The following is a 16,334-nucleotide window of genomic DNA, read 5'->3' as shown; positions in this document are numbered from 1 at the left end:
AGAGTAACTGCACTCTGTTGGACATGGTATTTGGATGCTGGAAGAGCCTTTTTCCAGAGTATTTTACAACTGCAGTCTCTGAGAATTCCAAGGGAGCTCCGGCTAAGTAGGGGAGGGAAAGGGAGGTTTCAAGGTGAGATATGATGGAAGGGAAAAAGGTTTGGACAGTTTCAGAGCTCCAGACAGATGGAGCTGAAAGAGAAATGGATGCTCAAAGCATCTACTCAGATTTAGAGTCACAGAGAAAGGAAAAAAAGCAGACCTGAAGGTGCAGGGGTGTGAAATGGGAGCGAGAGCTGACAGCCCCTAGGCTGTGGAGCAGGGTTAGACACAGCTCTGGAGGAAAATGTCTGCAAGCAGCAATCTGGTCTTTGGTAAAAGACAGATAAATCTAGGAAGTCCACAGGTTTTCAATGGAGCTCAGCTGTGAACAAGATGGAACTGGCCAGTTTAACAGCAGAGGAGTAAAACTGGTGCTTGCTGGGAGGCAGCCAGGAGCAAGGGTGACTCTGCGGTCCAGGGAAGGTGCATCCTGCCCTGAGCTGGGGTCAGGGATCAGAGGAGACAGCTCTGCTTAAGCCCAGGAGGGCTCCCTGCCCTGATGGGAAAGACAGACAGGTTTTTCAGTGTTTTATCTCACTGTTGCTGAAAGAGCTGAGTCTGTCATTATTTATTGCCATCTGTTAGAGAGACAAGAATGGCAGCTGCTAACAGTGATACCTTACATCTCATAATGCCTTTCATCCCCCAAAACTCGAACCCCCAAGGGATTTACAAAGACAATGCAAGCAATCTGATGCCATAAGAAGAGTTTCTCCTTGGGCTGGTATAAATCAGTGGAAATTTAGCTGTTCCTTGTAAACTATTTGCATCTCTGGGAACATTACATTTATACAAATATGTTTATATGACCGCTAACAGGCAGCACAACCCAAAACCTCTCGTGAGAGGTCTGGCCTGTGCGGGTGCTTATAGGAAGGTTTGTATCAGATACCTGTTGTGACAAACCTCAGGTGGAATTCATCACATTTTTGATTCAGAAAGAAATTTGTCTCTCTTTTTCTTATTTTTTGGTCCCATGTTTTAAAGGCCTGGGTACACATCCATGCACAGTAAGATTTAGAGGTGATTATAGTGATCTGGGAAGCAGATGTCTGACATCAGTGTAGTACACAACGCCTCCCTGCATGGTATTATCCTGATCATACTCCACTAATCTCACTGAGATGAATTTGTTATGGGGGGCACTAGAAAATGCAGAGCTGCAGTACAGTGGCTGCATGTGTCCAGTCCTGTGAGTTGGATCCAACACAGTCAGTGTTTTGTGGCTCCTCTGTTCCAGAGCTTTGCTCCGGAGTCGGCCGATGGCCGACAGATGACCTTGTACATGTTTCCTGGGTTCCTCGTGGCTCGGTTCCATCACTTATGAAATAAGGATAATGTCACTCACCTTGTCTGCAAAATGATTTAAGATCTAGTAATAAAAAATTCCAGGAAGGAGCTTAGGTGATATTACTATTTTATATCTATGAGAATGCAGATACCAAAGCAAATTACACCCGTGTGCAGGTCATTCTGTCCCTTGAGGGGGAGAGAGGGAAGGGGATTTTTTAAGGAGCAGCCATCTGCCAGGCTTACAGAATAAATTACTGAAGTGTGTTATCAATAGTTATCAAAACTTGCTGGAGCGGAAAGAATTTTAAAATGCTAATGAGGTTTCATTTGTGGAGCCTTGGTTGGGCCAGTTGGTTTCCTTTCTGCATTTCTCCAGGCTGACTTTGCACTGCCTTTCAGTTCCGGCTTGGTGTCCAGTTCTGGCTCTCTTGTACTTTCTCAGTGTGGTTTCTAGAGAGAGTGAAATCATCCTCGCTGAACTGTTTCTCATGCGTATCATTTTGCATTGTGTGGAGCGGGTTATTTCAACAAACTCTAAATTTTTACAATGCCAAGAAGTAGGAGCGTTGATTGCATTCCTGGAGGCTGCTTCCATGTCCCAAGGATGTGCATTTCCATTTTATTGTCTTCTATTTTTACCTCATTTTGGGGAGGAGGAAGGGCTGGAACACCCTTGGGACAGGCAGTGACTGTCTGTGGGCTGGTGTGGCCGCAGTGTGGAAGGAGGGACAGGGGCAGATCCTGGGGAGGTGGCACCCAGCCCACACGTGGCACACACATGAGCTGCCCTGGCAGCCCGTGGGCAGCCACAGGGATCCAGCTGTGAAGAACCCCTGCTGCTGCCTCCGGTTTTTGAAGGCTCGTTTAAGCCCTAAAATAACAACTGCCACTCCCTGCTGAGGGAAACCAGCCGGGATTAGCTGAAGCCTCCCATTCCCCGCTGTCTAGTGAAACAAGGACTTTCCCCTCCATGTAAATAGGGTGACATTGCTGCCCTCCCCTTCTACCTGAAGGGGAGCTCTGTGCTCCAGCGCTCTCCGCCTGCCCTCTGACAGCTCCTGCCCATGGTTTACAGCTCAGGGCACCAAAGGCAGTGGAAGACGTGCTAACCCAAGGAGACAGCAGATGGGTGCAAGAGGTTTTAAGAACAGCTGCTGGTGTCTCATTCAATAATCCCATTTTTAACAAATCCCTATGATAGCAAAAAATACTGGAAATTAGGTTTTTCTGTCCTCTCTCATCTCTTGAGCCACACTTGACCTGTTCAACATGATCTAGGGATTAAAGGCTTGTTATTTTAGCTCCTCTACAATAGATCAGAGTCTGAACTCTGCCAGGCTATTGAGCCTTGACTGTTCTTTGACTCTCCACTTTTTTCTAGCTTTTTTTTTTGTGTGTGTGTGTGTCCCAGGACTTGTGATAGTCCACAGATGTGACTTCTGCTAAGTGACACAGTGGCTTTTTCACTGTGCACTGTGGCATCAGCCCAATGTGTTACTGCAGCACATTTTGTAGCCCTGAGGCTCCCAGTTCTCCAGTCTTAGAACTGTGGAAGTTGCCTCAGAGAGGAAAGGCTTGGCAGCATCACTCCTCAGCATCATCACCCCTCGGCAGCATAAGTGTGGCCAGGAGGAGGAAGGAAACCCTTGCTCTTTTCTAATGGGGCTATAAACATATTTTTCTGTCTGAGATCAGAAGGGAGAGAAATTGTGAAGCCAATATTGTCAATACTGCACTGGAGGCTGTGGGCTGAGGTGTCCTTCGTCACCGTGCCATTGCCGTGCTTCAAACTAATCACGCATTTGCCAACACAACACTCCTGCTAATTCCCTCAATTCCCAGGTGGGGAAGTCGTGTCACTGAGATGCAAAGTGGCTTATCCAAGGTCACCCTTAAGGAAATGACACGGACGGGGAGAGAGCTCGGGCTTACCGACTCCTACTGTTTCCCACTGCAGCTGGTACCCCTCGGGAAGGTGTTGCTGATGGACAGGTGTGCCCTGAGGGTACCGCTGGATGCTCTCCAAACCACTGTTTTTGCTACGGGGGGAAGAAGATTTATTTTTTTTCCTAAGAGGGAGAAGCAAAAGGTTTGTCTGGGGGTCAGCGAGCGCTCTGGAGAACAGCCGGGCCCGTGTTTGCCCAAACCCCGGCTGGCAGCTGCTCCCACAGATGCCAGCGGGTGTTCGCCGGAGCGCCGCACCCCCGTCACCGCCCCGCGCAGGGCGGGTTCCCGCAGCCCCGGGCACCCCGGAGAGGCAGCGGGGCAGGCAGAGCAGAAGGGCAGCGGCATCCCGGGCTCGGCCGCGACTCGGGCGGGGCGGGCGGGGAGGGACCGCGGGGCGGGTCGGGGGCGGGCGCGGAGCGGCGGCGGGAGGCGGGCGCTGTCCATGGCCCTGCGGAGCTCCGGGCGGCCCCGGGCTCCGCCGCGCCGCCGAGCGAGCGAGCGATGGGCAACACGGTGCACAAGACCCTGGCAGGTACCGGCGGGGGCCGCGGGGCGGGGGGCGCGTCCTGCCCCGGGGGATGCTGCGGGCGGGCGGGGGGAGCCGAGCCGGGGCGGGCGGGCTGTGCCGAGCCCCCGGTCCGAGCCCCCCGCGACCCTGCGGAGCGGCCCGGGGCAAGTCGAAAATTTCAAGGGTTTTTTAGAATATGATTGTTGTCAATGACCCGCGGCGGGCACCGGGGGTGATGCTGAGCGTGGGGCACGGCTGTGCCCACGGGGGAGCCACGGACGGGGGTGAAGTGGGGCTGATCCCGCAGCTGAAGCGGCGATCCCCAGCCCTTTGGCCGAATCCTCTGAGGGGCTTTCTGTTTCATTTTCCCATCCTTTTTTTTTTTTTTTTAATGGAACTTTTCAATGTGGAGAGACCTTAGTCGTTCGGAGTCGCCAGAAGAAAACTGTTTGAAATGAAGTCTGAAATGTTTGTTGGGCTGCCCTGGTTTTTAAACTGCCTTTTAGCGAATTCTGCTCTTACACGAGAGATGTACAGATTCTTTTCCTTTGCAAGTTCATATCTGTGCGGCTTTTCCCCCCCTCAGAGAATCTGTGCATAATAAAAGCAGTTGGTCTCTATAGAATCAACAGTGTTGAATTACTGAGCCCTTGCCAGGCTGTATCTTCAGCTAGTTTGCTTTTCTTTTCTGCTCTTGCAGAGCTCCTGCATTGCATCCTTTGTACTTCGGGCTCCCATAAATAAAAAGGGTATTATTAAACTTATTTAAAGAAGCAGGAGGACCTATTGAACACATACACATGCCTCCCTGCAATCAGCCAGGGAGCTGAATATAGAAATAAAGAGAGGAATAGATTTGCATTTGGATGTGCCATATATTGTCTTTGCAAAGAGAGGGTGCCTGGGACCTTCAGGGCACAAAAGAAAGCTGCTAAGCTTGTGGTTTAGCTATGAACTAGTGATTAGATTTCTAGTTGCATCTCCTCTCATTCTCTAATACATTTAAATGGGACATTAGCTCCTTTCACAATAAGGAAGTTTTCATTTTATTAAATACTTCACCAACTGGCAAATAAAGGCATTGTAAGGAGTGCATGACCTTGGAGAAAATTCATTTTGTGGCTTGGCTTTTCAGCCAGAGGCAACAGCAAAGGGCACATGCTAAAAACCTGGGGGGAAAAAAAAAAGCCAGGGAAATATTCTTGGGTCAGGAGAGGTTACCTCGATAGGGCTAGAACTTCCCAAAGAAAAAATATCTGTACCTGCTGGGACGTGGGATCTAGCTGTGAGCTCTGTTCCAGAAGGCTGAGAGTTGTATCAGCCGTTCTGCCTAGTGCTAGAACAGTCTCTCCTGAGCAGCCTTCACATGCTCAGCCTTACACACGTGAATTTAAAAAAAGGGATGACATCAGCTGCACCGCAGCTCTGTGATTCAGGAGTTCCTCGCGGTGCTTTCAAAAGAACTTCCTAAGAAAGAGGAAAAGTTTGATGGAGAAAAATGAAGGCTTGATTTATGTAGACCTCCCAGCTCAAACGTTTGTTCTAGTGGCCTAGAAAATCTCTGTCCTGTCCTGCCAGGTGGAGACTGTCTGTAAGGATCGCTTTGCTGGGGATAGTCCATTTGCAAACATTTGTCAAATTGCGCAAGGCAAAGCTATGCAGGACACTTGAACGCCTTTGCTAATGTGCTGGACGATGCTGGAAATGTGTCTTTTCCCCAAATTCAGCTGCCTTCAGTTTTTACAGAGTAACGACTGTCAGAAGCAGCTGTTAACCTGTGGCTGCAGAAGAGCTTTTGGATGTTTGTATTTTTGAAGTTTATAAATGTATTTTGTCGGGTTGGACCCAATTCAGCAATTTTTCACATTGATGTGCTCAGATGAATTGTTTGGCTTTCATTATCCAAATGGCATTACGGGGGGAAGCAGGTTTAGAACTGTTCTTGGAACAGACTTTTTGAAAATGATAAAGTTTTTCCGGAAGACTGAATTGTTGGGTGAAATCCTATTTATAAATGCTAGAGCTGTTTAAAATTACTCGAAGATAATCAGTCAGAATTACATCTTTCCTCTTCTTGGTCCAAAACGCGCCTCTTTCTTCACCCTGACAGACTGAGCAAGGCACTTTCACTCTCATTTTGACTAACAGAGGAATTGCTCTCCCCTGATCCATAGGCTGAAGTAACTTATTAATAAAAACCAAACAACCAAACCAAAGATCCCCAAACTAAAATTTGCTTACTTGTGTTAAATTGATTCAATGTAGAATAATTTTTGTTGTTCACCATAAATAGCTTAAGGTGGAAAAAGGATTTTCTGGCTCCTGGAAAAGCCAAACAATCAACAATTCCGATTTCATATAGAAATACTTTTTTCAAATAGTGGAATTCAATTTTAAATCCTATTGAACGTATTTCAGCTCATTTTTATCCCTAAATTTGTTCAAATGTTTTCTGTGCTTGTTGCATCTTTAAATTCTTGCACAGCTTCATCCTTTCTCTCCACATTTCCATGTAATGATACAAGAGCACACGCTATCGGTGCCGGAGAAATTTGTGTCGGGAGCTTGGGAAACTTGTGTTTGCCAGGTATCTGATGGTTAACACACAATGGGTGAAGGCTTTGTCAAATTAACAGCGAGGTTCTAACCAGAGTGGTATTGAAATGAGTAATAGGCTGTGGCTAATGAAAGGCAGCTTCTATATTTGAACGGGTTGAGGAGGCATTTGAATGGAAAAGAGCTGAGATGTGTCAGATACGCTTAACAACGGGCCTGAGGTGGTGGTGGAAATTGCTCTTATCTGGGTGACAGCTAAATGACACAGGACACATTGCTCCTGCAGCTGGCCTGACCCGGAGGGGTGAGCACAACCTTCGGGCTCCTTTGTGGCTCCTGGCGCCAGCCCATCGCTGACCCTCCTGCATCTCCAGTGGGAGGATCTTCTGCTGCATCCCCAGCACAGTGTGCGAATTTACACCTGGATGTCGATATTTTCTCACCTCCCTCCCCTCACCACTCACTGCCCATTGTTCGAGGTGATTTGCAGGCAGGTGGTTAGGCAAGAGTGAATTCTTTATTATTGAGGCATGGCGTTTTCCTGTCTCCTGCAGGTGATAAAGTAGGAGTGCAGCATTGCAGCTGATGGGCAGAACCTGTCCTGGCCTGCAGAGTGGGCTGGGAGGCCGTGTGGTGGTGGTGATGGTGGTGGTGGGTGGGTTGCATATGGACATGGGCTTTATGGCTTTGTGGCTGGTTACCTGCGGTGCTCCGCAGAGGGTTGCTCTGAGTTAACTCACAGGTGAGAGAGGCAGCAAGCAGCACACCCCAGCATTGTGGATGGGGCTAATTGTTCCTTACTAATTGCTGTCCTTGGCAGAGACTTTGAACAGGTTTCAGAAAATATTTAATAGCCGGTGGGGGCATGAAGGTGCCGGGAGCTCAGTGGGGCTTCAGGACTGGCAGGTTGGGAGAGTTGAAAATTCCCCTGACCCGGCAGAGCCCCTGCATGCAGCTGTGAGGAGCTATGTCTGGGAGACTGGGACAGGCAGCAAGTGTCCCTGTGGTGCATGGCAGCTCATTGTGACAGGGTGAAGGTGGACAGCTGCTGGGGCAGGCAGGGCAGGCACTCACTGGCCAAGACACAAGTGAAGGACTTTCCATTTGGGATCCAGTTGTTGATCCTGACCCAAATAGGGTCATTGGTATTTAACAAAGGAGCCAAATTCCCTATTTAGAATCTGGCTGGGATCTGATTGCAGTGCTTCTCCCACAGCCTTCCTCACAACTGCGAGGAATACCAAGTATGAGTGGCATTTGTGTCTGGTAAACACAAGGGAGAATGGGGCTTGTTCTGGCAGAAGTGACTTAGTTTCAAGAAATTATTTTGTATTCTTAAGAAAAAGGCTTTTAATAACTAACCTTTCTCAGCGAGTCAGAAATCCCAATTTTAGACCTTCACCAGACTGATGCTCCCATCTGCCAGGCTTTATGAAACAGTGATGGTTGTAGGGTCCTGGTTACAGCAGAGCAACAGAAATTTACAGCTTGTGAGTAAAAGATGATGTTTCCATGTATCCCTTTTCAAAAAACTGGTTCACTTCTTTTGTAAGAAATGAGGAGCAAAGACCATGTGGTGGGAAAAGATATCTCTGCCTTTTCCAGGGGCTAAAATCTTGGCTTCAAGGAGCACTTTTGTTTAGATTTGTTTTCTGGTCCCTCCTCCCCCTTTAGGTGCTAGTGATGAGTTCTTGGTATTGTGAGGAGTTCAGTAAATTGTTTGATTTGGCTCCAGTCTGACTTCAAGAAAACTACAAAATAACACTTCAGGTTGTTCTGGTTTGAGTGCAAAAGGTACCTGTTCAGACCAGTTTTTGGTTTGGGTTTGGTTCAACTCTGATCAACACTAACTGCAGGTGTTAATCCACTGCTATTCTGCCTGTTTTTCTGCATCTTTTAGGCTGGGAGTTGAAGTTTCTAGAGTCTTGTCTTGATTTTGATGACTCCCTGTGTGACCTTTGAGCAAGTGACTTTGTCATAGTCTTCCTTTGAATGTAAGGAAGGTAGAAAACGCTGTTTGGCTCACATGGATATGCAAGAGTTAATTGATTATGAAGGATCTTCATGAAGAAGGTCAGAGAAGTGCAAAAAATAAATTAATTGGGTGCTTCCTTAGTAGCTTTCTGCTTTTCCACTCTTGAAAAGGAAACCTGTGAAGCTGCTCAGCCTTCACTGTGATTTAGAGCTGGAACAGGTTGATCGTATGCTGAGGACTATCTTTAACCAGCCTTGCACAGTACATACCCAAAACTGTGCTGCAGCCAACTGGCACAGTTAATTCAGTGCTGCCATTGGTATCTTGGCTGCTGAGGCTGGAGACACAACTGTACTCGAATCCAGGAAGGCACCACCTATCAGGACAGCGTTAGATGGAGCTGTGTGTCATGCCCCATGGCCGATGGGCTGTCAGACACACACGGGATGTTGCCAAGTGTGTCATTAAAGCAACAGCTTTTTGTTCTCTCCACTGTCACGCTGGGTAATGCTGGGCAGGTGCCCTCTCTTTTACTGCTTATGCTGTAGAGGGGAATTGCTTTACTCAGAGGTAGGATATCTGGCAAATGGCACTTTCCCCTTTTATTTCTTTAGATAATTGCTGCAGGTCAGGAGGACCTGTGTGTCACCATCTCACCCTCATGTAGATGCTGAAAATCACACCCCTAAGTCTGTGTGTGTAGGCAAAACCCTTAGAGAGCCCTCACTGCAGGCAAAGGAAATTGCTGCTTCCCAGCACATTATAATTTGACAACCTATGGAAATGCTTAAGTGTGTTTAAGGTGTTTAGGCAGTGAAGTTTAAATGTACGGGCATTAATGTTTGCTTGACATGAAAGGGATGAGTCACCTTGAAGCTTATGCTGTGCTTCTCTTCCTGTTCTAGTAAGAATCCTCTTTGCGTGTCATATTCAATGGCTTTTCAATTAGGAATGCAAATAAGCACCTCAGTCCTCGTTAGCTCCAGTGGATTTAGCATTCAAGCTCATTGAGTTTTGGAGTTGCGCTTTCGGGCAGTCAGCGTCCTGCTGCACAGTTTGCCTTGAAAGGAAACATTTTCTTTCTCATCAGCATCCCACTGTTTACAGAGCCTATCTGTGCGGCTTGGAAGCTAAATTAAGAGCAGGCTTTCCTAAGGTGGAGCGTGCACGTCACCGTGATGGATGTGGTGGGTTCAGGAGAGAAGCAGGGAAGCAAACCTGCTGAACCAGGCTGGGGTAGGCTGGGGTAGAACCCCTCTCGTGCTGGGGCGGCTTCATGTGCTGCAAGATGGGATGAGGCCAGGTGTGATTCCCTGAGACATGTGGCAGATCCCATCTGAGTTTCCTTATGGGGAAGGTGTGTGCAATCTCCTCCATCTCTTCTCTTTGTATTTCCGTGCATCTTATCTCCTGTGTTGGTCTCCCTTCCCCTGCCCGGAGCAGTTTGGCATCCTGTGCCTGCCGCTGGTTCTTGCCGTGGCAGCCAAACCACAGGGCTGACTCATGACCTGCACCTTCCCTGCTCCTCAGGGGCTCCTGAGCCACACTTTTGGGGCTTCCTGGAATCAAAATACACTGTTCTTCAGACTTACCCAGAGGGCAAAGGTGTGCTCACATACCAACAAGTGCAGAAAGAGATGGGAGCCTGAAGGGCTGTTGGAAAGGACCTGGCTCCATGTCTTATCTTGGGGAAGCTTTTCTTGGGACAGCTGGAGGAAGTTTTGCTGTAGGAGGATTTCCATACTTGGTTTTGTCTTCTCATTTAGGCAGCTTCTGACCCTTGCCCTCAGTGTCACTGATCTGCTGTGTCCTGGAGGGGACAGACCCTGTGCCAATGGTCCATGTCTGTTTGGTGGCCCCAGTGCCCTTAGTTTGCAGAGTCCTACCACTTCGCTGAAGAGCTCCCCATCCCACCTCTTTGCATGCTGCAAATACAGCAGGACTGCCCAGAGGCATCAGCAGGAGCAGTCCCTTCCCAAGGGTCCCTTAGATACAATATATGCCCATGGGAGGACTTTTCTGGTGGGAAGGAGGTGCTGTTTACTCTGAGTTGTTCCATGTTCTGATGACGGCTGTATTTGTTTTCCCTCTATATGTTAAAAAGCATGAATCATTGGCACTGAGATGTCTGGTTGAAAGTTTTATTTCAGTGTACCTGTGCCAGCTTTTCCCTTCAGACCTGGATGCCCTGTTGTCTCAATTATTGAGTGCTGGAACATTAAATTCCTGGTGTCTGAACAGTTGAAGTGGGGCTTTGGGGAGGAGTGAGGGAGGAGAAAGTGATTTCTTGCTTGTTAATTTTGTTTTCCCCTCTGTGTCCAGGGAGATATTTTCCTCTGTTTTGTGTAAGCAGGGCTTGCTTTCCACCCAGGAGCTTTTGCTCTCTCAGCTTTTTCAGACCTCTGGCAGTGGAGCAGCTCAGAGATCTCCTACTGGGAGGATCAGACCCCAGTCCTTCCCCTGCTCCAGCAAAACCATGTCTTTTTTTCCTTTCTGCACCAACAGGACCGGTGTAAAGAAACCAAATCAGAACATAAGAAATGACTTCTTGCTTGCTGCTGGAATTACACAGGAATATTCTTTAAAGAAAAAAATATTTAACTGCACTTCAAAGCTTCCCAATGCAGCAGGGAAATCACATTTGGGATTTTTTTAAGAGCTGCTGATGCTTTGAAGGGAGAAAAATGGATGGAGTTGTGTTTATAGAGTTGTTGGCCAGATAGGTGCACTTAACAGGTTTCATTTTTGAAGTTTTCTTGTTTCGCTGTGGATATTTACATAATAATGAGACTTTTGTCCTTTAGGAATTCTCCTATTTTAACCATTTTCCTGTTGTTGCACTCCTGATGTCATAATGTCTAATGGTTACATGGGAGAAAAGACCACATAAAAGCAAAGCTCTGATTTTCATTGCTCGTGTGGCAACACGGAAGACAGTCAAGAAAGAATTTCCTTGAGCAGAAGTTTTCCATCAGGTTTCCAAATGCCAGGGAAAAAAGTTTGATTTTTGCACTCCTCCATTACTCAAACATTAAATCCTCCCAAGTCCTGCCTTAAGAAGCCAAAGATAAAAGATAGACTATCCCATTTGGCAGCACAAATGAAATAATTTCATTGAAGTTTATCTTTCTTTGCTCAGCGATAACTGGCACTGTGGCAACAGCTTTTCTCAGGCTGTTATCTGGTTTGGTCTCATAGGGACACTGGCTTCTCAGCTGAGTATGTTCTGTAATTTATGGAGTGCAGTTCAAAATTATCTCCTCGGTGTGATGCTAAGGTTGAAAGCATAATTCCTAATGAGGGAAAGTTGCTATTGCTTGGGGTCTTAAACTTGACATAGTTGGATAGAGCTTTTTTTCTGGCAACAGAAAACACTTGCTGCTTGGGATCTGTCTGTTCTAGCATCCCGATAGTGGCCAAAATTGCTGTTAAGAGGAGCAGCTAAGAGGCTGCAGTGAAATACAGTTTTTTGGGGAGAAGACGGGACCAGGATATCTGAGTACATGCTCTCCAGAATGTAGCCAGGCAGGTTATCACCAATGCCAAGCCTTGGTGGAGTACAGTACATTGAAATATTTCTATCACTGGAGGTCTTAAAGGACGAGTTTGTTATTCATCAGCTAGGAATGGAATTAGTAGAGCTGGTCCCATTATGGGTAAAGGTGGGCTAGATAATCCCTGTAGGCTCCTGGCACAGCAGTGTGTCCTGGAGAAACACCTCTTTAGGGGCTGTTCCATGGCAGTCCTTTCCTCAGGACACCATCAAAAACTCTTGATGACTTTGTCCTGCAGAGTGAAAGGGTTTCTAAATATGAAAACTGAAATAATTTAATAACTGACTGTTGCTTCACTTGTAGTGATAAAGAGCATGTTCCATGCACATGGAAGGCTTACAGATATTTCAGTATGCCAGGCATTTTGGTTGATCTCTCCTGGAAAGGAGATGTCCTCTGCAGAGTTCAAGGCAGATCTTCACATTGGCATCTGATTTGAGTCTTACATAGCAATTACTGGTGATTTGGCAGCAGCAGAACAGCACTGCTTGCGCTGCTGATGTGATCAAAGGGAGAGGGTGAGAAGGACAGATGCTTCACAAGGCAGAATTTCAAGGAAATCCATCTCAGTTAAAGTTTATAAAAACTGATCTCAGCCAACAGACCCTGTAGTGTGTCTTTAAATATCCCAGCCTTGAACAGCAGTCTGGGTCATGCCTGGGGATTGCTGTTATCCAGGGATATTATGAGGGATAGGAAGAGACAGTGCAATATACAACCACAGACACACAAAGACCAAATGCTGTTAAGTATAAAAAAATCAATCTCCTGAGTCTGAGTGTTGTTTCCAAAAATGTCTGAGTGGCTCAGGGCAGACTTTGATTGCAGGTTGCTTTGCCCATCAGCAGGATGGGTTGTGCTGGGCTGAGGGTGCTGGCTTTGTATGAGCTGGCCAACCAATGCAGGAAAGCTCCTCTCTCTTGGTCTTGGTCAAAGGTTGGACTTGATGGTCTCAAAGGTTGGACTCAATGATCTTATAGGTCTTTTCCAGCCTAAATGATGCTGGGATTCTGTCTTGTGGATTCAGAGATCTGACAACAAGTGCTTTATGTAAGACCTTTCATGTCCATGGAATTGTGCAGGAAGGGAGATTTTTTTCTGAAATAAGAATGCCTTCTTCCAAATTAGCTTGTCCTGCTGCTGACGTCATGCACTTTGAAAAGGGATGTGAGCGTGCCAAATACCAGTGTCTGCACAGAGATACTGGCAATAATGAATCTGCTGTCCGTTTGCACCCTGCCTGCTTCCAGAAGAACTTTCATGTCTAGACAAAGGATGCAGCTCACCTGCGAGGCTCATCTATCCCCTCTGTTTGTTTTGATATTGCATAGTAATTAAGAGATGAATTTATATTTAAGGGTTCCAAGAAATGCCTCTGCAACCCCAGTGTTTATGTAAGAGAGAAAGAGAAATTCATAATTTATTGAATTTGTGTGTGTTCTGCTGGGATTATTCATTGGAGGAATGTACTAAGTGATTTTTTTGTATCCTAGTAACCAACTGTGGTTGCTTTTCCATGAATAATCTTTATAGTTTAACTTGACCAGTCAAATCTAGAAGGGAAAACTCAAGTAAATTAAATTTATCAAGGCAAATAATTACAAGGCACAGATAGCTTTTTGCAGGTGAGAGAGAACAATTTTTTTCTCCCTCATTTAACTACATGATAATCAGATTGACAGATGCTGTCTGGAGAGCCTGATTTTACCAAGCAGAACAATAGTGGAAGTTTGACTCGTTATGAACTAAACTTCAAAGCTGGATTTGTTTAACATTCATAATTAATGAATTGGTTAAAACAGTCCTTTCCTCCCTCAATGTGATGGTTTCCAGCACTTCCTAATAGCAGTGCAGATTATTTCCCTTCTGTGGGTGCCAGGGTGGGGGTCCCCCACAGCTCAGGGTTCCCAGCTCTGCCACTGGTTCATCTGCCTTACAAGGACACTGATGATCAGCTAATAAAATTCTCTGTGAAGACGTTTCTCCCTGAAATTCCAGCCCTAAGTGGAACAGCCGGAGTTCATCACTTAATAGGAGTGTTTGCATTTTTCTTCTTTAAAACTTATTTTGATTCAAAATTAGCCCCTTTTCAAAATTGTGTTTCAAGGGATCACGTTTTGTTCAAAATACCTCTTGGTCTTGGAAATATTAAAAGATAGTTTCAGAAGCAAAACAAAAATAAAAATTGGCTTCCCAGCTCCCTGGACGTGTTCCTTGTTTCTCCCACCCTCTTTGAGCACTCAGCTGGCCATCTCCAAGCAGAGGGCAGAGGTACATTCCTCCCAGAGAGGTCAAAACTGCTTCTCATTTTAAACCAAACTATTTTCAAACCATCTTTTTGTATGCATTCCTATTTAGTAAATGTTTATACACCCGTGTGAATTAACTACACTCCTGTAAATACCAAAGTCTATGGTCATACTGGTAGAATCAGTCTCCAAACCACATCAAGCAGCCCTTAGCTGGTTGCTCAGATTTTCCTTTGAAATGAGATTAATGGTATGACCTCATTAGACAGTCCCAGAAGGAGGGAGAAGCCTTCCCTGTGTGCCTCTGGATCTTGACCATATTTTCTCCCTCCCTGATTTGCTCTCTGCTCCTTGTGTCCTGAACACAGCCCTGTGTCGAGCACTCCTTGTTTCCTTTTTTCCCGTGGACTAAAGGTGATGGGCAGAAATGTTGGGTAGGGCAGTGCTGAGTACGTTCCTGTGCTTAACATCCCTGTATTTCCCCTTTCTGTGTCTATTCCTGCGCTGAGCCAGAGCATCACTTTGGAGTGGTTGCTGTTGTGCCTCTCCAGCTGTCACTCATCACCGTAGGCTCACCACCTCAGATCTCTGCCCTACCCAATGAACGCTTTTTCAAAGCTCTCCCTGTCTTTTTCATAATCTTTTCCCCTGGGGCTAACAGCGGTACTGGGAGCACTGGTTGTGACTTGTTTCTCTCTGTGGCAATGAAAGAGTAGCTGAAGGGAGCGATGCTGCCTTGTAGCTCAACATTCTGTTGCCTTGGAGGGCTGTGGGGTTTGGAAACGCTCTTTCTTCTTCAGGGAAGTGACCGTTGTTGGGAGAGTTGTTTGGGTGGAGCATGGTTGGTGATGGAGGGGTTGGGGTCAACCCCTTCTCCCAGGTAACCAGTGACAGGATGAGAGGAAATGGCCTCAAGCTGTACCAGGGAAGGTTCAAGAATTTCTTCATGGAAATGGTTGTCAGGCATTGTAAGGGGCTGCCCAGGCAGGTGGTGGAGACTCCATCCCTGGAGGTGTTCAAGGAACAACTGGATGTGGCACTCGGTGCTCTGATCTGGTTGACAAGGTGGTGATCACTCACAGGTTGGACTTGCTGATCTTGGAGGTCTTTTTCAACCTAAAGGATTCTGTGATTCTGTGGTCAGACACATACCAGAGGGCAGACACACCTTGCTGTGGCACACACAGCATGTTCTCCATGGATTTGAGCCGATGGTCGGAGCTGTGCCAGGATGGACATTGGCCACTGCCATTCAGATGATTTTCAGGTTTATTTTTAGACTTCCTGAGTGCAGTCCCCTTCAGCTGAGGCCAATTCCTCGATGTGCTGGCAGACAAGGGGCCGGGTGACACCCGTAGCACCCAATGTCTGATGGATTTGGGACAAGGGAAAGCCCCTGTGTGGATCCGTTTTGATGACTTCAGGCTTTGGCATCCCTTTTTCCAGCATGTTTCCAGCTCAGAAGTCCCAGGGAGATGATGCAAGTGGGAGACACTTGGTGCCATGTATTTCGGAGAAGCGGAGGGACAACTTGTAGTTGTGTTGCTGCCAGTGTTTTATTGTGGCCAAAACCACAGAAGCTCTAAGCTGTCAACACGTAATTGTGTGTTTTTTGTTTGGTAGTAAAATTTTGTTCTACCAAAAAAAAAAAAAAAAAAGAACCCAAAGAACCACCCAAAGAGAAACAAAGTCTTTCTCCCCACAGTTTTTCGGATGTGATTTATAGGTGTGTTTTTCTAAGTAAATCCAAACAAGGCCAGTGGGTGACTCTGAATTAGTTTGATTCTGTTAATTGAAACAAGAGCCATCTGGGTGGAAATGGGAGGGTTTAGGCAGCTGTTTATATTGTTTTATGTGGGATTTCTAAAATTTCCAATTCCATAGTTACTAAGGAGCGTGCCTTGACAGTACAGTGGGAGTTTATAGGTGTAAATTATCTATAAAGAAAACACCCCCCCCCAAAAATACAGCTATAATAATAACAACAACATGCAGCTCTGCAGTGAACTGCTGAGAAGGTATTGACTGAGTGTGCTGAGCTGAACAACTGTCCAAGCTCCACCTTAAAAAGGTGAGAAAACAGGGTGTAAACTAGTACTTGATACCTGGACAATTGCAGTGCTGTTTGCTCTATAATTCACATTTTTACC

At 46.5% G+C, this 16,334-nt stretch overlaps 1 protein-coding gene across 1 annotated transcript in view; it reads left to right on the top strand.

The window, feature by feature from the left end:
* Positions 1-3,786: 3,786 nt before the first annotated feature.
* The window catches only part of NEURL1B (neuralized E3 ubiquitin protein ligase 1B), a 33,128-nt gene continuing 20,580 nt past the window's right edge, over positions 3,787-16,334 (top strand). The window contains exon 1 of the mRNA XM_027682800.1: positions 3,787-3,874. Coding sequence (XP_027538601.1) covers positions 3,844-3,874 — 31 coding nt within the window. The 5' untranslated portion in view covers positions 3,787-3,843. The remainder of the gene's footprint in view (positions 3,875-16,334) is intronic.

This window comes from Neopelma chrysocephalum, unplaced genomic scaffold, assembly GCF_003984885.1.
Source record: "Neopelma chrysocephalum unplaced genomic scaffold, ASM398488v2 Primary Assembly neopelma1_63, whole genome shotgun sequence".
NCBI lineage: Eukaryota > Metazoa > Chordata > Aves > Passeriformes > Pipridae > Neopelma > Neopelma chrysocephalum.
The sequence above is the reverse complement of the archived record's forward strand: the minus strand, read 5'-3'. Positions and strand labels throughout refer to the sequence as shown.